We start from the raw sequence: 27,483 nt of genomic DNA, 5'->3' as shown, positions 1-27,483 counted from the left end.
GAACAGAAAACAGACAGCATGCTACTAGAGAATCTCAAGGCTGTACAGAGAAAAGGGCCCAAGATTTTAAATAAAGACCAAATGAAAAATGATTTTAGCTCAAAATGAGTACAACGCAATAATAAAAAAAATTGCCCAAAAGGTGTACATAGCCTTTAAGCAAAAAATTCCCATCACAGTATCTGTGTGATTAATATATGAAATATATGTTTGCCATTTAATTTGCCATGATCGCATAATAAAATCAATCATTTTCTTCCTTTGGAGATAATAGGGAATTATGTCTCATAGTACAGCACTGAATGCTGACAACATACAAATAAATATAAATCACAGCAGAGTTTTTCTTGATCAATTTGGCTTCTTTTATTATTCAGAAACATAAGTCATGCGGCAGTGTGTGAACGTTTTCGGCTAACAAGCCTTCATCAGACACTGAGGTACAAAGAAATAATAAAATGAACATCATTTGTAAAAAATAAAAATATTCTATGAATGTAATGACTGATGCGGTACAGAAGGTTCAATCACACATATTAAACTGAAACATCAACGATAGGAATATCTCTCCTGATTTGTTGCAGATAATAAATCCAAGTTCCAGAATTCATTATCGCAATTTGTGTCTGAGTTGTAACCTCATCATAAAGCTGCATCACAACCCGATGCAAATTCCAATATGTAAAAGTATCAATCATACATCATGTTAGGATGTCAATGTGTATATACAGATAGAATGATAACTGTACATAGTTGTATATAGTTAGAATGATGATAATCAATAATAATCAATGGTGCTGGTAAAATGGACCCATGATAACTAGATGCACAATCTCCCGGGTCAACCAAGTCCACTGCTTTGAAGTGACCTTGGATTCTGCCCTCTCCTTCCGACCGCACATGCAAGCCCTTTCCACCACCTGCTGCCTCCAACTCAAAAATATCTCCCGCATCCGCGCTTTCCTTAACTTTGAATCTGCGAAAATGCTTGTACATGCCCTCATCATCTCCCGTCTAGACTACTGCAACATTCTCGTCTGTGGCTTTCCATCTAGCACTCTCGCACCCCTCCAATCTATCCTCAACTCTGCTGCCCGACTAATACACATCTCATCCTGTTATTCCTCTGCCAATCCCTTCACTGGCTCCCCTTTGCCGAGCAAATTCAGTTCAAAATACTAACAAATACATACAAGGCCATCCACAACCTGTCCCCTCCCTACATCTCTGAGCTACTTTCCCGATACATCCCCACACGCAACCTCCGATCCTCACAAGACCTCCTTCTCTCCTCTTATCACCTCTTCCCACAATCGCCTCCAACATTTCTCCCGTGCATCCCCCATTCTCCGGATATGTACAGCGCTATGGAATGAATGGCGCTTTAATAATAAATAATAATAATAATAAATGATAATCATCGTATGTAACAAAACATAATGGACCCATTAAACTAAATGGGGTAACAACGGAGGCTGTATTTATACTAACAAGGACTTACCTGTGCCCCAGTTAGGAAGTTATAGAAACGATGTAGCAGTACACCAAGGGTGAATGGCACTGTCTCGTACCTGGAGAAAAGTGGTGTGACAGGTAAGGGCTTGTGGTCCTCTTTAATAAGAAAAATAGTTTATTCCCATAAGGGGCGTGCTGTCGGATGTCCATCGGGAGCGCTGAATGGCGTGCGCTTCAAAGACCGGCTGTTGGTCGAAATTTGAAGTGCATAATGGCCGGAAGTGCGTTCCAGTGACAGGAAGTTGGCTTTGGTATGGGACGTAGCTGTAGTAGATAGCAATTTGGAGCGCATGGAGGCCAGAGATGTGTTCCATAGACAGGAAATAACTATAGAGTAGGGAACAAAGAGGAGGGGCATAGCGATACAGGGGCAGACAATGAGAAAACATGGAAAAAAATAGCAAGGGAAGGAATAGGTACAGATAAATGAGATAATTACAGTGGGGAGAGAAAATTATAAAGGATACCCAAATGCGGCACCGGGTCCCAGTTGTGTTCAAGGGGCCTGTAATTGAATTAGAAATAAATTGTTTATGTCCATAAGAGTAAAATATCTAAATTGACAATATGACAGATCACTTGAGATGTCTTGAAGTTAAATGAAGGTTGCACAGATAATCACTCATCCTGCCATTGACTGTATTGTTCTTTATTTTGTGTATAACTGAAGTCAGACAAGATGGTAATCAAAAAAAGGGGGTCAGAGGAAAATCTATATTTCATATTCCCTGTTCATACCCTTGGGAGTAAGGCTTTGTAAAGTGTGGATCCAAAAGGCCTCTCTCCGTTTAAGGGTTTTGGATCTATTACCCCCTTTGTGTGGTGGTGGAATTTGCTCAATTACTTGGAATTTAAGTTGCGCTATGGTATGTTTGGCTTCATGGAAATGTGAAGGAATTGGCAGAAATAAGTTCTGCTGTCTTATGGTTGATTTTTGTTGGCAAATTCTTTCTCTGACTTTTTACAAGGTCTCCCCCACATATACTAGGCCACAAGGGCATTTGATTAGGTAAACTACATAGTCGGAGTCACATGTGAAAAAGCCTCGAATCTCTATCGGTTTACCAGTGTGTGGATGGAAGATAGTAGGGCCTTTCCGTATATTTGAACACTGAAAACAATGAAGACACGGAAAAGTGCCCTTCTTTTGTGTTTTTAGGAATACCTGTTTAGGTATACAATTGGCTGAACCTATATCCGCTCTCACCAATAAGTCACGTAGGTTTTTTGACCTGCAGTTACAGGGTTACGTTACGTTTAGAGAACGGAGTTATCCAGCACATATACTGAAACTACCTCCACAAAACACACGCAAACCCGTATCTACAAATAAACGTAATCCCTTTGTCAACACGTTCCATCCAAGTGCACACAAGGTCCTGAATATCATTCGGAGCCACTGGCCTCTCTTGAAAAAGGAGTATCAACAAGTTGAGGATTCTGCAACCCTATACTAATAGGGTTGCAGAATCCTCAACTTGTGGATACGCCTGTATTTGTAGATACAGGTTTGCGTGTGTTTTGTGGAGGTGGTTTGAGTATATGTGCTGGACAGGGGCGTAGCTATAGGGGGTGCAGAGGTAGCAGTCGCTACCGGGCCCAGGAGCCTGAGGGGGCCCAAAGACCCTGGTGCCACATAAGAAGACACTGGTATTATAGAAAGTGCATGCTGTTCAAGTTACACCTCTGGCTGGAGGGAAGGGGTTAGATCAAGAATTTGGCATGGGGGAGTCGTTTCAATTTTTGCCTCAGTCAGTACCAAGTATGTGCTCCCCTGCACCTGGCCACAAAGCACTGAGAGAAGGGGGGCCCAAGCTGAACTCTTGCACCGGGGCCCATGAGCCTTTAGCTACGCCCCTGGTGCTGGATAACTACGTTCTCTAAACCGTTGTGCTCTGATTCGCGGATCCTCAACTATAGTTTGTACTCTTTTTAATTGGGAACCTGGGAGTGCTTTTTTCGTAGTAGGAGGATGAAAACTGGAAAAATGAAGTAAATTGTTCCTGTCGGTGGGTTTGCGATACAAGTCTGTAGTTAGTTTGCCTTGGGGATTTTTAATGACCAGAGTGTCCAAAAAGTTCATAGAGAGTTCATCTTTTCATACCATTCTGAATTCTATATATCCAGAGTTACAATTCACTATACACCATGATGAACTCTCTATCAACTTTTTGGACACTCTGGTCATCAAAAATCCCCAAGGCAAACTCACTACAGACTTGTATCGCAAACCCACCGACAGGAACAATTTACTTAATTTTTCCAGTTTTCATCCTCCTACTACAAAAAAAGCACTCCCAGGTGCATTGAAGAAATGCAACAACGGTTTAGAGAACGTAGTTATCCAGTACATATACTCAAACCACCTCCACAAAAAACACGCAAACCCGTATCTACAAATAAACGTATTCCCTTTGTCAACACATTCCATCCAAGTGCACACAAGGTCTTGAATATAATTCGGAGCCACTGGCCTCTCTTGAAAAAGGCGTATCCACAAGTTGAGGAATTCTGCAACCCTATACTACCCTGTAACCGCAGGCCAAAAAACCTACGTGACTTATTGGTGAGAGCGGATATAGGTTCAGCCAATTGTCTACCTAAACAAGTATTTCTAAAAACACTAAAGAAAGGGCACTTTTCCGTGTCTTCATTGTTTTCAGTGTCTAAATATACGCAAAGGCCCTACTATCTTCCATCCACACACTGGTAAACCGATAGAGATTCAAGGCTTTTTCACATGTGACTCCGACTACGTAGTTTACCTAATCAAATGCCCTTGTGGCCTAGTGTATGTGGGGGAGACCTTGCAAAAAGTCAGAGAAAACATTTGCCAACAAAAATCAACCATAAGACAGCAGAACTTACTTCTGCCAATTCCTTCACATTTCCATGAAGCCAAACATACCATAGCGCAACTTAAATTCCAAGTATTCAAGCAAATTCCACCACCGCGAAGAGGGTGTAATAGATCCAAAACCCTTAAACGTATGAACAGGGAATACCCTAGCCCCCAGCAAAAAGAATACAAAAAAACCAATAGAAACTAAAAAAGAGCCAGTAGGCAGTTTCAAATGTGGGACAAAACGGTGCCTCTGCTGTAACACAATCACACACAACAATAAGAGCTTCAGCTCAACAAAAAATGGGGCCACCTTCTCCATAAAACATCACCTAAACTGTAAAAGTAGCTATGTCATATACCTCATAGAATGCAAATGTGGACTTCAATATGTGGGGAGAACAACACAAGAATTACATTGTAGACTTAACCAACACAGACACAACATACAGAAACTCTGCCCCAAACACAGCATCTCACGACACTGCGCCACAACACCAGAAAAAAGCAAACATACATTCAAAATCACACCCATAGACTTCATCCCAGATAACCCTTACAATAGGTTCAGCAGCCTCCAGAGGAGAGAGATCTACTGGATCTACCAATTAGATACACTGACCCCATACGGTCTGAATGAGATAAGTGAGACCATTCTATAATCCCCAAAACATTTTGTGACCCAAAAGAAATAGTACCAAGTATCCACACGCTGTTAAAACCAAAACAACAATAATATTATCATATTAAGGAGATAGAGATGACTATACAGGGAGGAAACACCATCACACTAGGCTCCCATCCTTATATATGTGTGTGTATGTGTGTGTATATGTACGTGTGGGCATATAGATATATATGTACACCATGCGAATGGGTGTGTATGCATCTATACACATACGGATCCTAACCGATCCATATGAATGTTTTTAGAAAAATCCTTTTTACAATGCTGCTGAGTGTAAATGTTTGCGCTTTCCCACATACACTCAGGTTGTTTTCTGTGGGTATAAGTATGCATACATCAGCCTTTTAAGTCTTTTTACATTAGCCTCTTTTAGTTAATTGTCTAGTAATTCAATCCCCTTTTTAACTTTTTTCTATGTATTTAATTATTGATTTATCTATTTATCTATATATATATTCATATGTATACAAAAATTCTCTGTTTACCTCCGATGACAGTGGATGCAGGAACATATAGCAGTCACCTGATTATGTGGGCGGACACAAAAAATCACATGACCGCACACAAAAACCGCCCCTGATAGCATCCAGATACCACATCACAAAGACCAGCCCACTGAGGTCACAAACTGGGCTTGGCCTGCTACAGCATGATCCGATAAAGACCTGATGACAGTGGATGTAGGAGCACACAGCAGTCACCTGACTATGTGGGCGGACAAAGAATCACATGACCGCATGCAAATACCGCCCCCGATAGCATCCAGATACCATTTTGAAAGACCAACCCACTGAGGTCATCAAATGGGCTTGGCCTGCTATAGCATGATCCAATAAAGACCAACCTAGGACCTAGGAGCCACGACATCATCCAACGACCGGCCCACTCACACCAGCGATAGGCTGGAGACAAATACGTCAGCCGAGCATTACTCCTCCCCGCATGTGATAGATATGCCGCACTGCAATACCGGCCCACTGACATCATAGAGGGGCGTTCCCCTGCTGCGTCACCCAGATGCCGCCCCCAGAATAAGGCCATACAGACACTGCACAAACGAGCATAATCACCGCCCATACCACGCCCACAGGACGTCACAAGCCAACCTGAAAAACAATATGATTGGCCACTGAACACTGGGGGAGTGTCTGGTATCCTAGCAACAGGGAAAACACTCACGCCCCCAGCCCCCTCTCTCCACCCATGTGATCTGCACACATTGCGCCCAAACGAAGTAGATAAAAACAACTGGAAACATTGTGTTTTTAATGTAATAAGATTTATTGTCCTGAGGAAGGGGGATGTTTTGCCCCCGAAACGCGTAGACTTACTTTACTATTAATAAAAAGATTACCTTTATTGGTACCTTCTGAGCACCGAGTCCTTACTGCACCAGCGCCACCGAGAATGGTCCGATTTTATCTTTACTTCTCTGCATACAATTTATCCTGACAACCGCAACCACGGCAAGGGATACAGACCAGGGGCAGCAGACGCAGTCTTCTCTTCTCCGTAAACTGGACGGATAAATCCAGACAAGCATTTCGGAGGCGTTGTGACCTTTCACAACCCCTTCTGGTAAGCATAATCAGTAGCTTTTTTGTGCCTATACACTGTGCTGTAAGGTTCCACACAGGAGGCGCTGCCTCCTCTCTTTCTTTTTCCTTCTATATACCGCATCCGGAGCCCGGTGGGAACACACGGACCCCGGAGGACATCCCAAGTCCGAACACCCTGAGGAGGACCTGCAGCCACCAGTGTGAAAAGTGAACCAGCACCTTCAACAAACAACACCCCCAAAAAAAGAAAAAGAAAAAGAAAATGGAATACTTCTCACAAAGAACCCAACAAAGGAAATCGCTAATATCAAGATTTACAGCGAAACAGACCGCAGAGCAAACTACGCCAATAGATGACAACATTACGGCAAGTTATACCACAGAAGAGACAAAAACTATGTGCACCTTGTTTCACACATTAGAAGATAACCTAAAAAGTGAACTCTTCCATGCTTTGGACGTTAGTTTCCTACAGATTTATTCACAAGAAAATATAGCCCCACGCGGACTTAGAATAAGCATTGCCCCCACATTTCCAGATGATCAGGCCTTCATATACGAATGGAATGACTATCTTGATCAATGCGCAGCAGGCCTAATGAGAATTATATCACATAAAAGAGAAATCTGTATAAAAAAACACATAGATAACATAGAGACAACCATGAGGGAACTACAAGTTTTTTCTGACCACCCAGACTACGCAACAATGAACCATAACATAAGCAATAGAATCTACCAAAATGAACAAAACATTGTAGCTACCAAAGCAAACAAACTACAAAGAGATAGAACAGACAAACAACAAGGCAATTATAGACCACAACAACAACGGAAAAACAACACATACCAAAACCCTGCAAGCACCATTCCAATCCAACATACCACAGACAGTACAGCACACGATCACAGACTTAAGCCGAACCACGAACATAAGAAAAATAGTCATCAGGAGGTTAGAACACGCTTTTTTACTAATCAAACACACAAGAGACCCTTTTCCAAAGACACCACAAAACCACAAGTCCACAATAGCGCCACATCATATAACAGCACAAGACGTAAAGATCTCAGACCAACATACATTCCCATAACAACTTTGCAAGAATCAGAAAAGACAAAAAATACAGCTTACACAGCAGTACAAAATAAGAAAGAAACCCACACCTCTCAACCCGAAAATAGCATACCTTTGCTACCAATACAATCACATACAATGCTCTCCACAACCACACCAAAGAAGAACACTCAAACAACAAAAGATATTTTAGAATCACCGTATGTATACAGCCCAAAGATGACTGACAACATAGAACACAGTCCCCATTGTCCCACAAAGAAAGATTTAGACACGACCACAGATGAGTTTCTAGAAAGATTCAGAACCCTAAAAACTAATTATTTAGACTACAAAAAGAAAAACACAATGAGAAGAGAACAGGAGACAGTCACATCGACACCCCTGATATCACTCAGTCCTCCGAATACAGAACACAAGGAGAACCATGCATCTGGCATATACAGCAAAATAAAGGACAGCACTCAACCTCCGGGGATCCCTACCCAAGACACTAGCATAAACTTGTCCATCTTTACAACTCACCAAACCTCTATCACAGAAGATCAGATAGACATCACACCGCTTATTATCATAGACAACACTGCGGTAGGCACATCGGCCCTGGTTCCTTTTTTAGATCGTGCCAGACCCCCGCAAGTCAGATATACAGAACCGACTATTCACAAGGACACCATCCTCAAAAAACATTCCAACCAGACAGTCACCCCACAGATAACGGAATTCTTCAAGCCCACTCCCGGAAAGAGAAAATTCGAACCCGAGGCTGCAGGGGAGGACAACACCAGAAAAATAAAACCCACATAAAAAATAAAAAAAGAGACAGAAATGAGATACCAACAGTAAAAATCTTTAATCTCTCATCCTACCAAACCACGAAACAAGAAGATAGTCTGCTACAAAAAGGATTATCCTTTTGCCCACTTCATAACATAGACCCCTTCCAATTATATTTAGACATCCAGAAATTTAGAAAAAACCTGACCGTAAAAAGATTTTTCGAACAAGAAAACCGCAAAAAAACTGAAAATATTACACCTGCAGAAGTAGAAGAGATAGATACATATAAACATCAGGAAGTACATCCAAAATCAGGTTTTTTTCCGGTACACAGAGAAGGTCATTTCATACCTACCTTCTTTGACCTAGTAACAGCAGAACTGAAAAAAATCCCACAAAAAAAGGAACAAAAAAGACCCCCCACTAGCGGAAACCTAACACACTGTGAGACACGCGCTATGAAAACCCTAAAAAATAATGAGAGCATAATAATAAGGCCGGCTGACAAGGGGGGGGGCATAGTAATTCAAAATATAGAAGATTACGAAGCAGAATCACAGAATATCCTGAGCAACACCGAATACTACCGTGTAATAAAAGATAACCCATTCCCAGACATCATTAAAAGACTAAAAAATCTAGTAAAACATGCCCATGATCAACAGTACATAAATAAAAAAGAAAAAAATTTCCTTATCCCTAAAGCTCCCTCCAACCCATATTTCTACCATCTACCAAAAATACACAAAAACCCAGTGAAACCACCAGGAAGACCAATAGTGTCAAATACAAACTCATCCACAAGCAATATATCTCACTACCTTGATCTTTTCCTCCAACCGTACGTTCGCAATCTAACCAGCTACTTGCATGACTCCAGGCAGCTCATTCAAGAAATAGAAAAAATAAAATGGAAAGACACATATGCCCTATTGACCATGGACGTAACGGCATTATATTCTAATATCGAACACGAACTAGGTATCAAATGTGTGGAAACCACCCTGAGAAACGATAGGACTTTAAAATCACCACAAATCCAATTTTTATTAGACAGTCTACGTTTTGTCTTGGAAAATAATTTTTTCATTTACAATAAGACTACATATCACCAATGCCGGGGTACCGCGATGGGTACGAAGGTAGCACCGTCCTTCGCTAATATCTTCATGGGCCAATTCGAGGACACACATATATACAGGAATACAGTAACACTCAAACACATTGTATATTATAAAAGATATATCGACGATATTTTCATTATCTGGGAAGGAGACGAAGAATCCGCACAAAATTTCTGCAACAATCTAAATAAGACACCTTGGGGAATAACCTTTACGCCTAACTACAACAAAAACACAATAGACTTTTTAGACATCTCCATCACTACCAAAAACAATATCCTGACAACTAAAACGTATTTCAAACAAGTAGACACCAACAGCTACATCCACTACAAGAGTTTCCATCATAAAAAATGGCTCCACAACATCCCTTACAGCCAATATAAGCGGATAAGACAAAATTGCACAGAGGACATCGATTTTATCCAACAGGCAAAAATCATCCAGAAAAGATTCATAGATAAAGGCTACCCGAAAGAAATTATAAAGAATGCCTACCAAAAGAGCAAAAAAACAACACAAATAGAGTGCCTGAAAAACACCAAAAAAGAAGAAAATAACACAAGAACAGAAAAATACCCCAAACACCTTAATTTGATAACACAATATAATACCTCAAATAGGGCCGTCCAAGACATCCTGTCCAAACATTGGCATATTTTAAAAAGTGACCCATACCTTGAAAAATACCTCCCAAAAAAACCTGCTGTGACCTACAGGAGAGCACCGACCATAAAAAATACCCTAGCCCCCAGCAAAAAGAATACAAAAAAACCAATAGAAACTAAAAAAGAGCCAGTAGGCAGTTTCAAATGTGGGACAAAACGGTGCCTCTGCTGTAACACAATCACACACAACAATAAGAGCTTCAGCTCAACAAAAAATGGGGCCACCTTCTCCATAAAACATCACCTAAACTGTAAAAGTAGCTATGTCATATACCTCATAGAATGCAAATGTGGACTTCAATATGTGGGGAGAACAACACAAGAATTACATTGTAGACTTAACCAACACAGACACAACATACAGAAACTCTGCCCCAAACACAGCATCTCACGACACTGCGCCACAACACCAGAAAAAAGCAAACATACATTCAAAATCACACCCATAGACTTCATCCCAGATAACCCTTACAATAGGTTCAGCAGCCTCCAGAGGAGAGAGATCTACTGGATCTACCAATTAGATACACTGACCCCATACGGTCTGAATGAGATAAGTGAGACCATTCTATAATCCCCAAAACATTTTGTGACCCAAAAGAAATAGTACCAAGTATCCACACGCTGTTAAAACCAAAACAACAATAATATTATCATATTAAGGAGATAGAGATGACTATACAGGGAGGAAACACCATCACACTAGGCTCCCATCCTTATATATGTGTGTGTATGTGTGTGTATATGTACGTGTGGGCATATAGATATATATGTACACCATGCGAATGGGTGTGTATGCATCTATACACATACGGATCCTAACCGATCCATATGAATGTTTTTAGAAAAATCCTTTTTACAATGCTGCTGAGTGTAAATGTTTGCGCTTTCCCACATACACTCAGGTTGTTTTCTGTGGGTATAAGTATGCATACATCAGCCTTTTAAGTCTTTTTACATTAGCCTCTTTTAGTTAATTGTCTAGTAATTCAATCCCCTTTTTAACTTTTTTCTATGTATTTAATTATTGATTTATCTATTTATCTATATATATATTCATATGTATACAAAAATTCTCTGTTTACCTCCGATGACAGTGGATGCAGGAACATATAGCAGTCACCTGATTATGTGGGCGGACACAAAAAATCACATGACCGCACACAAAAACCGCCCCTGATAGCATCCAGATACCACATCACAAAGACCAGCCCACTGAGGTCACAAACTGGGCTTGGCCTGCTACAGCATGATCCGATAAAGACCTGATGACAGTGGATGTAGGAGCACACAGCAGTCACCTGACTATGTGGGCGGACAAAGAATCACATGACCGCATGCAAATACCGCCCCCGATAGCATCCAGATACCATTTTGAAAGACCAACCCACTGAGGTCATCAAATGGGCTTGGCCTGCTATAGCATGATCCAATAAAGACCAACCTAGGACCTAGGAGCCACGACATCATCCAACGACCGGCCCACTCACACCAGCGATAGGCTGGAGACAAATACGTCAGCCGAGCATTACTCCTCCCCGCATGTGATAGATATGCCGCACTGCAATACCGGCCCACTGACATCATAGAGGGGCGTTCCCCTGCTGCGTCACCCAGATGCCGCCCCCAGAATAAGGCCATACAGACACTGCACAAACGAGCATAATCACCGCCCATACCACGCCCACAGGACGTCACAAGCCAACCTGAAAAACAATATGATTGGCCACTGAACACTGGGGGAGTGTCTGGTATCCTAGCAACAGGGAAAACACTCACGCCCCCAGCCCCCTCTCTCCACCCATGTGATCTGCACACATTGCGCCCAAACGAAGTAGATAAAAACAACTGGAAACATTGTGTTTTTAATGTAATAAGATTTATTGTCCTGAGGAAGGGGGATGTTTTGCCCCCGAAACGCGTAGACTTACTTTACTATTAATAAAAAGATTACCTTTATTGGTACCTTCTGAGCACCGAGTCCTTACTGCACCAGCGCCACCGAGAATGGTCCGATTTTATCTTTACTTCTCTGAACAGGGAATATGAAATACACATTTTCCTCTGACCCCCTTTTTTTGATTACCATCTTGTCTGACTTCAGTTATACACAAAATAAAGAACAATACAGTCAATGGCAGGATGAGTGATTATCTGTGCAACCTTCATTTAACTTCAAGACATCTCAAGTGATCTGTCATATTGTCAATTTAGATATTTTACTCTTATAGACATTAACAGTTTATTTCTAATTTCATTACAGGCCCCTTGAACACTACTGGGACCCGGTGCCGCATTTGGGTATCCTTTATCATTTTCTCTCCCCACTGTAATTATCTCATTTATCTGTACCTATTCCTTCCCTTGCTATTTTTTTCCATGTTTTCTCATTGTCTGCCCCTGTTTCGCTATGCCCCTCCTCTTTGTTCCCTACTCTATAGTTACTTCCTGTCTATGGAACACATCTCTGGCCTCCATGCGCTCCAAATTGCTATCTACTACAGCTACGTCCCATACCAAAGCCAACTTCCTGTCACTGGAACGCACTTCCGGCCACTATGCACTTCAAATTTCGACCAACATCCGGTCTTTGAAGCGCACGCCATTCAGCGCTCCCGATGGACATCCGACACCACGCCCCTTATGGGAATAAACTTTTTTTCTTATTTAAGAGGACCACAAGCCCTTACCTGTCACACCACTTTTCTCCAGGCACAAAATAGTGCCGTTCACCCTTGGTGTACTACTACATCATTTCTATAACTTCCTAACTGGGGAACAGGTAAGTTCTTGTTAGTATAAATACGGCCTCCATTTAGTTTAATGGGTCCATTATGTTTTGTTACATACAATGATTATAATGGGTCCATTTTATCAACACTATTGATTAATATTGATTATTATTGACTATCATCATCACTCTAACTATATACAACTAACTATGTACAGTTACCATTCTCTCTGTATATACACCTTGACATCCTAACATAGATGGATACTTTTACATTTTGGAATTTGCATCGGGTTGTGATGCAGCTTTACGATGAGGTTACAACTCAGACACAAATTGCGATAATGAATTATGGAACTTGGACTCATTACCTGCAAAAAAATCGGGAGAAATATTCCTATCGTTGATGTTTCAGTTTAATATGTGTGATTGAACCTTCTGTACCGCATCAGTCACTACATTCATATTATATTTTATTTTATTTTTTTACAAATGATGTTCATTTTATTTTTTCTTGGTACCTCGGTGTCTGATGAAGGCCTGTGAGCCGAAAACGTTCACACACTGCCACATGACGTATGTTTCTGAATAATAAAAGAAGCCAAATTGATCAAGAAAAACTCTGCTGTGATTTATACACTGCTCAAATAAATAAAGGGAACACTTAAACAACACAATGTAACTCCAAGTCAATCACACTTCTGTGAAATCAAACTGTCCACTTAGGAAGCAACACTGAGTGACAATCAATTTCACATGCTGTTGTGCAAATGGGATAGACAACAGGTGGAAATTATAGGCAATTAGCAAGACATCCCCAATAAAGGAGTGGTTCTGCAGGTAGTGAACACAGACCACTTCTCAGTTTCTATGCTTCCTGGCTGATGTTTTGGTCACTTTTGAATGCTGGCGGTGCTTTCACTCTAGTGGTAGCATGAGACGGAGTCTACAACCCACACAAGTGGCTCAGGTAGTGCAGCTTATCCAGGATGGCACATCAATGCGAGCTGTGGCAAGAAGGTTTGCTGTGTCTGTCAGCGTAGTGTCCAGAGCATGGAGGCGCTACCAGGAGACAGGCCAGTACATCAGGAGATGTGGAGGAGGCCGTAGGAGGGCAACAACCCAGCAGCAGGACCGCTACCTCCGCCTTTGTGCAAGGAGGAACAGGAGGAGCACTGCCAGAGCCCTGCAAAATTACCTCCAGCAGGCCACAAATGTGCATGTGTCTGCTCAAACGGTCAGAAACAGACTCCATGAGGGTGATATGAGGGCCCGACGACCACAAGTGGGGGTTGTGCTTACAGCAGGACGTTTAGCATTTGCCAGAGAACACCAAGATTGGCAAATTCGCCACTGGCGCCCTGTGCTCTTCACAGATGAAAGCAGGTTCACACTGAGCACATGTGACAGACATGACAGAGTCTGGAGACGCCGTGGAGAACGTTCTGCTGCCTGCAACATCCTCCAGCATAACCGGTTTGGCATTGGGTCAGTAATGGTGTGGGGTGGCATTTCTTTGGAGGGCCGCACAGCCCTCCATGTGCTCGCCAGAGGTAGCCTGACTGCCATTAGGTACCGAGATGAGATCCTCAGACCCCTTGTGAGACCATATGCTGGTGCGGTTGGCCCTGGGTTCCTCCTAATGCAAGACAATGCAAGACAATGCTAAACCTCATGTGGCTGGAGTGTGTCAGCAGTTCCTGCAAGACGAAGGCATTGATGCTATGGACTGGCCCGCCCGTTCCCCAGACCTGAATCCAATTGAGCACATCTGGGACATCATGTCTCGCTCTATCCACCAACGTCACGTTGCACCACAGACTGTCCAGGAGTTGGCAGATGCTTTAGTCCAGGTCTGGGAGGAGATCCCTCAGGAGACCGTCAGCCACCTCATTAGGAGCATGCACAGGCATTGTAGGGAGGTCATACAGGCACGTGGAGGCCACACACACTACTGAGCCTCATTTTGACTTGTTTTAAGGACATTACATCAAAGTTGGATCAGCCTGTAGTGTGTTTTTCCACTTTAATTTTGAGTGTGACTCCAAATCCAGACCTCCATGGGTTGAAAAATGTGATTTCCATTTTTTTATTTTTGTGTGATTTTGTGTCAGCACATTCAACTATGTAAAGAACAAAGTATTTCAGAAGAATATTTAATTAATTCAGATCTAGGATGTGTTATTTTTGTGTTCCCTTTATTTTTTTGAGCAGTGTATTTACTAGTGATTGGGGTGGGAACCCTATACACAGCACAAAAGACGGGGAGCGACAAAGATTGTCATTGAACATACAAATAAAATAAGAAATGATGTATTTGTGAGCTGTGAGGAGTTCAGAGATAAGGGCTTCACACACAGCCATCACAGCAGCTCCCTGGTGGATTCTCTATAAAACAGAAAGCAAGATAGTCTGCAGATGCACTACAGACACTGAAGGTTGTAGAACAAAAATTGTTGGAAACTTGTAATAAAGACCAATTGAAAAAAAAAAAAAAATGAGTAAAATTAAGTGATTAAAAACTGTGACACTCCACCTTCATCTCTCAATATCATCTTATATTTTGGAATTGCATCAGATAATTCATGATCAGAACTGATATACTTAGGAGCCTGCATTATATCAATAGTCTTCAGACTACAGGTTTTTACAAGAAGATATGTAGAGTATCAGTAGATGGGTCGGCAGGGCAAAGCAGGAAACAAAAACATTCATATAATTATCAAAGTGCAGAAAAGAGCAATTTGTATAATATTAAGTAATAGCAAAGTAAATCTATAATATATTATTTACAATTGATCCATAGAGGACCTTTTCTTCATCCCAATAAATCAATTTTTTTTTGTTCCTACGAACTATGTATACAGCGCAGCTCCTGTAAGTTTTCCTGTCACCTCTGTTTGTTTTGAAGTCAACAGTCATTGAAATTCAGAATGACAACCAAAGTGTTATAAGTAGTAGTCATTTTCTGAGTCACAACGCTCCATGAAATCACTCCTTGAATCAAATACCCCCAAGAGAGTGAGAAATTAAACATACCTTTCAGAGTAGTGTTGAACTGTGCAAGCGCATTCAGCTGGATCAATACTCAGCATGTGGAGGACTCTGCTACAGTTATGAACTGGGGGTGTCTGATAGGGCATTTGTGCAAGGAAGCCAAATATTTTGAAAATTCAGAAAAAAAAATAATATACGATGCTCACGAGGTCACTGTCACACAGATACATGTATCTTCCCTTAGCAGGTAATTAAAGAGATGTCTGTCTGGGTTACCTGCAATGTGCTATCAAAATAAATTGTTATAATAGATAAGCATAATTAGACATTGGGAATAATGAAGTGACCCCAATCAGAGAAGAAGTACTGATTATTTGAAATAGAAACACCATGTATAGGCTGCAAACATCATTTGATGGAATCTTACATGATATAATTAGAATAAAAATACATTTACGGTGATTAGAGGTTGCAGATGCTGGTGGATGAGAAGACTCACAGCTTATAGGTAGCACATTATTAGTCCATGTGTATGTTAAGATTCTTGAGATAATATTTGTGGAAGGTCTGAGCTCAGGAGGTTTATTTGGCAGTGAATTTACATAACTGTGTGCTGTACTTTTATAGAAAGGTAGATCATTTAGGTTGGAGCTATTGCTTTTAACTATTGGGTGACACCTGTAGTCCAAAACAATAAACTGACTTGCATGCAATCTTGTGCACTGCGGTTGTCACTCAAAATCAATTAAAAGTGCTACAAAACGTCTAGGTGTAGCCCCAGTCTGGGTCCATTCACACATCTGCAAAATGGGTCTGCATCCGTTCCGCAATTTTGCAGAACGGGTGCGGATCCATTCATTTTCAATGGGGCTGCAAAAGATGCGGATAGCACACAGTGTGCTGTCCGCATCCGCACTTCCGTTCCGCGGCTCCGCAAAACAATAGAACATGTCCTATTCTTGCCCGCAGCCACGGACAAGAAAAGGCATTTCTATCATAGTGCCGGCCATGTGCGGACCACAAAATGTCCAAAAAAGATCAGCGATAATAATATTGTTTTTTGTTGCTTTTGATAGTTCAGGACGCTAAAAAAAATGGAAGAAACCTTATTTATACAAACATATTGTAATTAGAGATGAGTGAATTGATTTGCACAAAGCAATTTGTCTCATCAACAAGAGTTACTGACCTGCGAGGGGCTGTTCCCACTAAAGCTCCACTGATCTCACCCAGCCTTCACAATCTCACGCCTGCGCTACTGCTGTGAGTAGCGGCCAAAGGCTCTGCTTCCGAAACAGTGACTGTTCATGCTCCACTACACTTCTGGCATCCACAGTTCCCGCTCCGGAAGCAGAGCCTCTGTGTGTGCCTTTTCTTGGAGCAGCAGCACAGGCTTAAAGGGGTTGTCCCACGAAAAATACTCTACAATTGCATATAATTACAAATTTTGTATAGCCACTGAGCTATTCAATAAAATGTATCTGTATAGCGCCACTTCATTTCTTATTTCTTTGACCGGCTCATTAAGAAGGCCGCACATGCTCAGCAGAATGGACACGCCCCTGAGCTGCAGCAGAAAATACACTCCTCTTGAACTGTCAGCTTGATATAAATCTAACAGAGCAATGAATGGGGATATTTCTGGACCTATGTGCAGTACAGGGCGGGTTCTAGCTTTGTTAGAAAGAGATTGCCATGGACTATATAATGTCTGATTTTCATATTTTACATTAGTTATGGGATAACCCCTTTAAGATTGTCAGGGCTGGGGGAGATGTCTGGCTCTGTCAATCAGCTTTCAATCACTGGGGACAGCGGATTGCAGGTGAAGAACTCTTGTTGATGAGACAAATAGAATTGTACAAAGTGATTCGCTCATCACTATTTGTAATCACTGGCATACATACATGGGTCACAGGGGTCGCAGTTGCGACCGGGCCCGGCACTCCAGGGGACCCGGCCGCCTGTGGACCCCCCTCCCCAGGCCGCTGGCAGGGGCCCCGCTGTACTCACATGTAATGGAGCGCTCTGATGGGGCCTGGCATGAAGTACAGTGGCAATTTCGGGCCCCATCAGAGCTCTCCATGCCTCCATTACATGTATAATATGGGGGGTGAAGGAAGAGGGGGGGAGCGCGCACTCACACACACACACCTGGCCAGGCAGTTCCGTTTCCATAGTGAAGCAGGGAAACCTCTCTGCTCCCTGCTTCACTGATCTTCAGAGCTCAGGAGCTCCCCTTGCTGGCCCCACATCGCGCTGCTGGCTGTGGGAGGAGAGCTGAAAGCCCGGGAATCTGCCTTCAGCACAGCCAGCAGCGCGATGGGTGTGGGAGCCTGTCATCAGGGAAGAAGGTAAGTATGTGGTTTTTTTTTCTAACGCTGCAGACTGGGGGCAAGGGGGGGGGTGTTTGATGGGCAAAACTAGAGTGAGGGGGCACAAAAGTGGGCATCTCTACTGAGGGCACCTAATCTACCATAACTAATTTGAAGGGGCGCCTAATCTGGCATAACTACTGTGAGGGGGGGCACATATGAAGGCATAACTACTGTGAGGGGCACGTAATCTGGCATAACGACTGTGAGGGGCACATATGTGGACATATCTAATGTGAGGGGCACATAATCTGGCATAACCACTCTGAGGGGGCACATATCTGGCCATATCTACTTTGAGGGGGCACATAACTGGGCATAAATACTGTGAAGGGGCACATAATCTGGCATAACTACTGTGAGGGGCACATAATCTGGCATTACTACTGTGAGTGGCACATAATCTGGCATTACTACTGTGAGGGGGCACATAATCTGGAATTACTACTGTGAGGAGACACATAATCTGGCATAACAGCTCTGAGGCGGCACATATCTGGGCATATCTACTTTGAGGGGGCACATAACTGGGCATAAATACTGTCAAGGGGCACATAATCTGGCATTACTACTGTGAGGGGCACATAATCTGGGCATTACTACTATGAGGGGGCACATATTTGGCATTACTACTGTGAGGGGGCACATAACTGGGCATTACTACTGTGAGGGGACACAATCTGGCATTACTACTGTGAGGGAGGTACATATCTGGGCATAACTACTGTAAGGGGACACATATTTGGCATAACTACTGTGAGGTGGCACATATCTGGGCATAACTACTGTGACAGGAACAAAGGTGGGCATAACTACTGTGAGGGGCCACAAGGTGGGCATTAGTACTATGTGGTTGCACTTAGGGGAAATGTCCTAGATTATCCTGCTATACATTGGCATGGCTCAGTCTTACAGGCCAGCACAGTGCCCTCTGCTGGTGATTTCACAGGGGCAGTCACCATCCCCTCCTTATGTGATTATTCTTTTTTTCTCACCACAGGGACCTTGTTCTGGATCCAGTGGACATCACGTCGACGCCAGTGACACCCTGGATGAAGTAGGACCAGTTTTTATTAGGACTGGGTGAGTGTAACTATGCATTGGGCTTAGGGCTCTTTAACACGAGCGGATCCCGTGCGGGTAATTCGCTGCATGAAAGTGAGCCTTGCCCCGTTCCGGACAGCAGAGACATGGAACCTTAACATGATTGATAATGCTCTGTGCCTCTCTGTGATCTTTTTACTACAAAAACACAGTGAGATAAGGTTGTCACCGTGATTTTGTAGTAAAAGGATCAAAGTCAATCATGTTACTGCCCTGTGTCTCTGCTGTCCAGAATGGGGCTTGGCACTCAGTCACGCAGCGGATTAGCTGCACGGAAAAAGCCTTTAGTAAGAAAATCTGCTGCTTCTTTATAAAAATGGGGGGGGGGGGGCCCAATCCAAAGTTTGCACTGTGGCCCATAACACTATAGTTACACCACTGGTAGGGGAGGTAGTGGGGAGGGGGGTGATGGGGAGGGGGCCCCATGGATCAGTTTCACACCGGGGCCCTATGGATTGTGTGTACACCACTGTTTGTAATATACCATTGACTATAACTAAAAATAATGGTGATGGCCATGGCCCATTTGTTTTTGGAATCAATGGGGAAAAGTTATCAAAACTGGTGTAAACTAAAACTGTCTTAGTTGTCCATCGCAAAGCAATCAGATTCCACCTTTCATTTTTCAGAGCTGCTTCGGAAAATAAAAGGCGGAATCTGATTGGTTGCTATAGGCAAAGCTTTTCTTTACACCACTTTTGATAAATCCCCCGTTCCTCCTCTTTGTGTTTTCAACATCATGGATTCTTCAAGGCCATCTTCTCATATGTCTCTACTGGTTGTGAATTTACCAAGCAAGACAACGCAAGTGTACTGTTCTGTGTTTTTACAATGAGTTTGATTTACTGTATCTCTGTTGATGTATCCTGTTGGGTAGATGTGTAAGTTCATCTTCAAAAACAACATGTTAAACAACATGCATCATTCTCTCTCTAAGATGTTTTAGTTATATTAATCCCACTATAAATTTAATTGCACTTGCCATCTAGGAATAATAGAATTGATCCAGCAGGAAGTAAAATCCAATTTATGGAGGAAATGTTAAAACATTTTCTGTAAGACTCCTGAACCAACGAGTGGTCACCATAAGTAAGACGACCATGTGGCGGAAACATGTTGGTCTAGGATTCTTACAGGAGAAAATGTTTTAACATTTCTTCCATAAATTAGATTTTACTTTACGCTGGATCAATTGTATTATTGCCCATTCATGCAGACAAAGAATTCAGTGCGTGGCACCTTTAACAGACATTGGTGAGTTGTCTCTTTCCTCTTATTCTTGCATTCGCTTGCTATCCATCCCGACACTGTTAAAGGAATTTGTCACAAAGCTACATTTTACATTTTTCAAACCAGCACCTGGATCTGAATACTTTTGCAATTGCATCCAATGAAAAATTTTGAATAGACAGTGAGCTATTCAATAAAATATATCTGTATAGCGCCACCTGATGTTTTTTTTTCTTTTCTTATTTTTTGTCCGTCTCACTGAGCTGGTTGAACGTGCTCAGTTTAAATCTTCAACTGCCACCAGCCATGTGTTCTGTTAGAAGCTGTGGCAGTTACAGAGGGAGAGAGAGAGAGAGCGGTGCAATAGAATGGACACACCCCCTCTGCTGCTAGGCTGAAGAGAATCTAGCAGAGCCCTTGAAACAGTTAATGTGGAGATCTTTGGATTCATGTGAGGTACAGTGCTGGTTCTATCTTTGTTAGAAAGGTATTGTCAAGTAATATATGATGTCTGATTTTAAGTTTTTTTTCATCTACCATGGCATAACCCATTTAAGGGATGTCCACAAGAATGAAGCAGATGCCGTTTAGCTATGGTCCATTTGCTGTGGCTAAACTGCTTCATACGTATCTGAAAATGTCTCCTTTCATAGGTATCACTGTAAGACAACTGCCGCTGAAAAATGCAAATTTACGGAAACACGCACATCAAATCACACATTGTGGTTGTAGGGAAATAATTATTACCTTCCTCTTTTAAGTGTATGTCTCCCAAGTAATGGGTCGAGCACTGGGTCCATAGATTCTTCCAAATTTTCAATCAGAACTGGGTCACCGCTCACAACTGCTTGTTCTATGACATCCACATATCTGTAGAGGAAATTAAACAAAAAATAAAATTGTAAACTATAAAATCACTATAGAATTTCCAGTGGGTTACAGAGGACCATTCAATCTATAGGTTAAAGGGGTGTTCCACTTCTAAGATAAAACTGAAAAGGGTCAGTGCTGCAGTGCTATGACCCGACCAGGTTGCAATGTGAATTATTCATTTTCATTACTAACTGTTATATAGGACATTATTACCCCTTCTGGCCTAGATGAATGACTTTCAACCTGGACCCATATCTGCTTTTAATCCACTTGATGCCTTGAAGTTGAGGGTCAATCATAAGTGGCCATCGTTCACAGTTTGACAATATGGTACCATTCTGAATAGATATTTTATCACTGGGCAATCCCTCATTGTTCCATTTTGCAATCGTTGCATCATCGGCCAACATACATATGGGATCGAGTCCTTCTGTTATTGGAATAGGAACCTTAAACACATAACAGACTTAGTGAGCATAACAGGTCAATGACTACCAATGAAACCTACATAAACCCCTATCAAACTTCATAAAGTCAGCAGAAAAAAAACACCTGTCACTGAAAGGGTCATCTAGATTGTACAATACTGATAAAGCAATTTCAAATTCTTATCTCCTATAGCATAGCATGAACTCCTTTCTAAACGGGCTTGCCTTGAGTTTTCAGTGCTGTATGAAAGTACAAAACTTGCAATATATCTTGCTTTTAATCTTGGAAAATGTTAAAGAGTTAACTGTGGCATGAGTAAAAGCAATACAACTTGGTTTGGATGATGAGAGTTAAAGGGAACCTGTCACCGGGATTTTGTGTATAGAGCTGAGGACATGGGTTGCTAGGTGGCCGCTAGCACATCCGCAATACCCAGTCCCCATAGCTCTGTGTGCTTTTATTGTGTAAAAAAAATTATCTAGCGCATGCGCAGTGTCGTCATAGTGTTCTTTCCCTGTGCTGGCATCAGCCTCAGGGAACGAACTGCGCATGCGCTAGCTCGCGCATCGCAAGATTACGGCGCTCTAGCTTTCTGACGTCGGGGAGCATGGAGGAGATTCTGAGGATGCGGGGCGGTGCTGGGCTCCTTCACGCTGGACTCATCTCAGGTTAACTTTTATTAGGGCATTAGGGACATCTTATTAAAATTTTAGTTACTCTCTAACATTTTTTATAAATTTCATATTCTTAGAAGACAACTTTAAAGCAACCCGCTAGTTCAAGATTAAAAAAAATCACATTAACTGGGAAACAAACACGTACATGATAACCTCCTTTTCATCTTTTTAGGGGCAGATCTGCTGATTCTGGGGCTCTGCTTCGGTCATCCAGAATGGCCACACCGCATCCAGCCCTGCTCTTGGATTGGCCAGCATTGTTCATGTGAGCAGTACCAGCCAAACCAAGGGCAGCAGGAAGTATATTTGATTACCAAATGTACAGTGTGCATCAGGTAGTCTGAAAAACAGTATCTGAGAAGCAGTGCGGCCATCTTGGGTTGACTAGGGATGAGTTAGTGAATCTGCTACTGAAAAGATGAAAAGGAAGGGGGACACTTTAAGAAATTTGGAAAATGGTTCACAACAAAGCACAAGTCTCACTTTTTGAGTTAGAAGGTTTGGCATCCACAAATGCTCTACAAGTTCATGACGATACTTCTTGGCGAATGAGCCGGCATAAGAGATGAAGGCTGCTGTGAGCAGGACATCTCCGCATAGTGTTTGCTCTTGTTTACGGTATAAAGCAACAGACTGAGCCCATCGGACGTTTTCTGACTACAAAAAAAAAATCTCATTGTTAATATATTGACTTAAAATATGGCTGCTTTCTTACAGAATCAATACCTCACTTGTCAACAGGTTGTGTGTGGCATTGCTGTGTTGTCCCACTCACTCATGGAGCTGCATTACCAGCCACAATCTGAGGACAGGTGTGATTTTGTTGATGAGAATAAAATAAGTAATTTTTTTTCTCACCCTGTACAACCCCTTTTATTTCTCATGGACTTATCTCTGGATGAAATTCAAAAAGTTAGTTTGGCAAAGTGTTTAATTGTAAGGCTTTGGCAAACAAGCAAAATTCACCCTATAAACATAGTAATGGGGGAGTCTGGTGGCACAATGATTACCATTGTTGCCTTGGTTGACTGGACCCCTTACTGAAAGCAATATCATTTTTGTGTTTCCTTTGGTGAGCAGATGTTTCCTCCAGAATACATAGTTTCCATAAAGATGCACAAGCTGACACCCAAGAGACTGATCCCCGATACATAAATACATGACACATTTAGCAGTGCCAAGATATGTGGCCTGCGCCACCCTTTACGTAGCAGCTACATGAAATACACTGTAGGAGGAATCTTAATGTACTCCCTGAGCTGGGACCACCCATCTCCTGCTCCCAGACTTTAATCCAAGCCATGTGTGCCTATCTGCCACGGTTGTCTGTCCCACAAGCAGCTGCAAGGACTTCTGTCATTTGTGACAGCCCAGACCCAACACATCCTGGGGACCTGTCACTCACCTAGTGTCCCCCCCATCTGAAAGTTAACCCTGCAGTTCAAGCTAATGAATAATTGCCCGGTCCAGCACCAAACTGCTCTCAGCAGGAGTGTGGCATGGCAATCCAGGCTTATACAACTTGAAATGTTACAATAAACAGGGATGGGTCTTTGCCCTCTCTCAGGTAAGGAATTCCCTACCACTACCTGGGCCTCCTTAAAAATCCATTCCCTATCCCATTCTTACTGTTACTAGGATTCACTGCATTCCACCTCTTCCCACCATTGTAGCCATTTTTAAACATTTTTCCAGGTGAGATAAAAGTTCTCTCCCCTGAGACTTTCTGGAGCCAGCTCCATTGTACCTGTATCCAAATTACTACTACCTCTACTCCATACTCTGTTCTATGGATGCTCTGGCACCCTCATCTCTCAACTTTAATCCTGGATTGGAAAGGCCAACCCATAGGTATCATAGCCTCCTGTTCAACTGGGCCATTTGGGTGTTTTTCTATGCTTGTAATAAGGAACATGGAAGAAAAGCTCAGCTGAGACTGATATTGATCCATCTGAACAGAATTTATACTGATTGTTGGTTTTCACTAAATGGTCTTGTCATTCACTTTGTATTCACTGCTGGGAGCAGTATATCTAGCAGCAGCCGTCGATATTGCACTTACTTACACCCTGGAATTTCTTTCCTGGTTTATTAGAAAAGAAAAACACAAACATAATAAAAATGAAGACAAGAAAATAATGGGGAAGAACACTTCAAAAAGGGGAAGCCAACTTCACCAAATTAATTATGGCAGCGCATGCTACATGATACGTCTGATACAATTCGCTGCAAACTAGACACCACACCTCTTTTGCTTACTAGACCCCATAGATGTTGTACATGTCTTCCAGTTGTTAGAAAAGGGATACAAATGAGCTCTTAACAAGCTCTGCCTCTAATGTCACCAGATGTAAGGCAGCTATCCTATAAGTCAATATTCAGCTCGTTAACTAAGCCTAAACATGATATTAAATAAGCCAACACCTCATCTGCAGACAGCTGTTTTCGGGGTGATTGCCCCTCATCAGTGCAGAGCAGACAGTACTGGCTTGCTGGGTGAGAGGCCTGTCAGGAATATGGGGGTACTATCTCTCCTTAGGGAGAGAGCCCCTTAATCAGCGTGAGGAGACTTATAGGACATACATGCTCCTCTGGAATTCTGGGAGAAAAGGGATACAAATGAGCTCTTAACAAGCTCTGCCTCTAATGCCCCCAGAAGTAAGGCAGCTATCCTATAAGTCAATGTTCAGCTCTTTTACTAAGCCTTGAGACATGACTTGGATATTAAATAAGCCAACACCTCATCTGCAGACAGCTGTTTCGGGGTGATTGCCCCTCATCAGTGCAGAGCAGAGAGTACTGGCTTTCTGGGTAACAGGCCTGTCAGGGTTAGGGGGGTACTATCTCTCCTTAGGGAGAGAGCGCCTTAATCAGCATGAGGAGACTAATAGGCCAATACATGCTCCTCTGGAAGCATGTATGGCCTATACCAGTTGTTATATTACCAGTTGTTATATTCATGTAAAACCCTGTGGGAAGGCCTCTCTCGTATAGAGAGTTGAGTAGGTTCTTAGCATTTGTGGTGATTGTTGCTAAATCACATACCTGCTGTAGAGTTATTAAACATATGGCGCTATGATCCTGGAGAAACACGGTTTAATACTAAAAAGACAGAAAATTACATAGCACGCTGTCAACGATTAGGGGTCTATTCACATAGTCACATGTATTTTTGCTGTGGCTTTACAGTTTTATTGCAGTTTTGGCTATGAAATAATTCAATGCTTAATTGAAACACATATCTCTGTAAAGGGTTGGGTTTTCCGGTTAACAACACTCATACCCTATCCATAGGGGATAAGTGTCTGATCTCTGGGAGTTTAAACGCTGGGACTTCCAGACATAATAAAAAGGGAAAATCCTGGATTTCCCTATGTGACTGGAGCAGTGGTACATATGTGACCACCACTTGATTCACTTCTAAGCCACTGTTGGGTGATAGTCCCTCCAGATAGGAACTCTGTTCTTGTGATCATTGGGAGACCCTAGGGATTAGACACATAGTAGGAAAACCTCGTTATGGTGCTGTCATTAATTAAAGTTGCCCCAGATAGAGACATGATACCTATAAGAGTTTATTTACTCTAGCCTTGGTATTGTGGGAAAAAACCTGAAATTTTAACTAGCTATTCAGGTTTTAATAGGAATTATATCATAAATAAAGAAGGTTATTTTTCAATGACTTAAAGGGGTTGTGCCACTATTAATACTCTTATTTTTTACACAATAAGGCGTACTTTTCTCCCACCCAAAATTGGGGGGTAAAGGGGGGGAATGGTAGTGCGTCTTATGGAGCGAATATTATTGACAATATGAAGGAGGAGTTGGGAGTTGTGAATGTAGTGCTACGCTGGCTGTACTCACCTCTACCTGGCCTTCTTCCAGGCACCACACTGCATGTGTCCTGACTGCGTACAGCATCAGGACATAGTGCACATAGGCGCGCACTAGGTCACAACATAGCGCTAGGCCGACAGAAGACCAGGGAGCTGTGTCAGCGCAGTCCAGAGCAGGAGAAGTAAGTTAAATAATCTTTTTTTTTTTTGTCTAATTACGGGTCTGATCTAAGAGGAGGAATGAGGGTATAATGGGGGCCTGATCTGAGGTCTGAGGAGGAATGGGGGTCTGACGAGATCTGCTGAAGAATATATTTTTATTTTTCTTCACTTCTAAATTCTAGGTGCATTTTATGGTTTAGTGCGTCTTATGGAGCGAAAAATATAGTATATCCTACCTAACAGATATTGCTATTATATCACTTTCCCCAAATACCATCTACTGCCTTATTCTAACATTATTATCCTACCATTGCACCCTGTGGCAAATCTGTTTTGATATTCAGTTGCTGTACATTACGCTGCATTGGAGTCTTGTTATGTAGGACGCACAAGCGTCATTGGTAAGAACAAGGGATATGGTTAGTGTTGACACAAGACAAACCAGGAAATAGAATTCAAGCATGGAGGCTAAGAGAAAACTGCAATTGAGGTAAATTTGAAAAATAAAATAAAAAATTCATGGAGGAATGACAGATAGTGATGAAAATAAAATTTGGAGTGAAAAGTTGTATATAGCTCTCAACCCCTTTAAGGTACTATATTCAGATTTTGCTAGTTTCGATGATGGTGGTAGTATAAAGAAAAATATAAAATATTTATATAAAAAAGTAGGCGCGGCATGGTCGGGGCCATCTCATTCATCGTTGAATGAGTGGTCTAAAGTTAAGTCAGCAAGGGAGTTGGCTTACATTTAGACCGGTGGTGGACAGGCCAAAGTTATGTAGAGGCCGGCGCCTCTACATAACTTTGGCAAA

The 27,483-nt window shown here is 42.2% G+C and overlaps 1 protein-coding gene across 1 annotated transcript in view; it reads right to left on the bottom strand.

The window, feature by feature from the left end:
* Positions 1–27,483, bottom strand: part of LOC121008813 (dynein heavy chain 11, axonemal-like) — a 489,011-nt gene that overhangs the window by 126,153 nt on the left and 335,375 nt on the right. The window contains exons 63-65 of the mRNA XM_040441508.1: positions 23,154–23,327; positions 21,778–22,013; positions 21,439–21,561 (exon numbers count right to left, since the gene is read on the bottom strand). Coding sequence (XP_040297442.1) covers positions 21,439–21,561; positions 21,778–22,013; positions 23,154–23,327 — 533 coding nt within the window. The remainder of the gene's footprint in view (positions 1–21,438; positions 21,562–21,777; positions 22,014–23,153; positions 23,328–27,483) is intronic.

This window comes from Bufo bufo, chromosome 7, assembly GCF_905171765.1.
Source record: "Bufo bufo chromosome 7, aBufBuf1.1, whole genome shotgun sequence".
NCBI lineage: Eukaryota > Metazoa > Chordata > Amphibia > Anura > Bufonidae > Bufo > Bufo bufo.
Note: the sequence above shows the minus strand (reverse complement) of the source record. Positions and strands in the feature narration are given on the sequence as shown.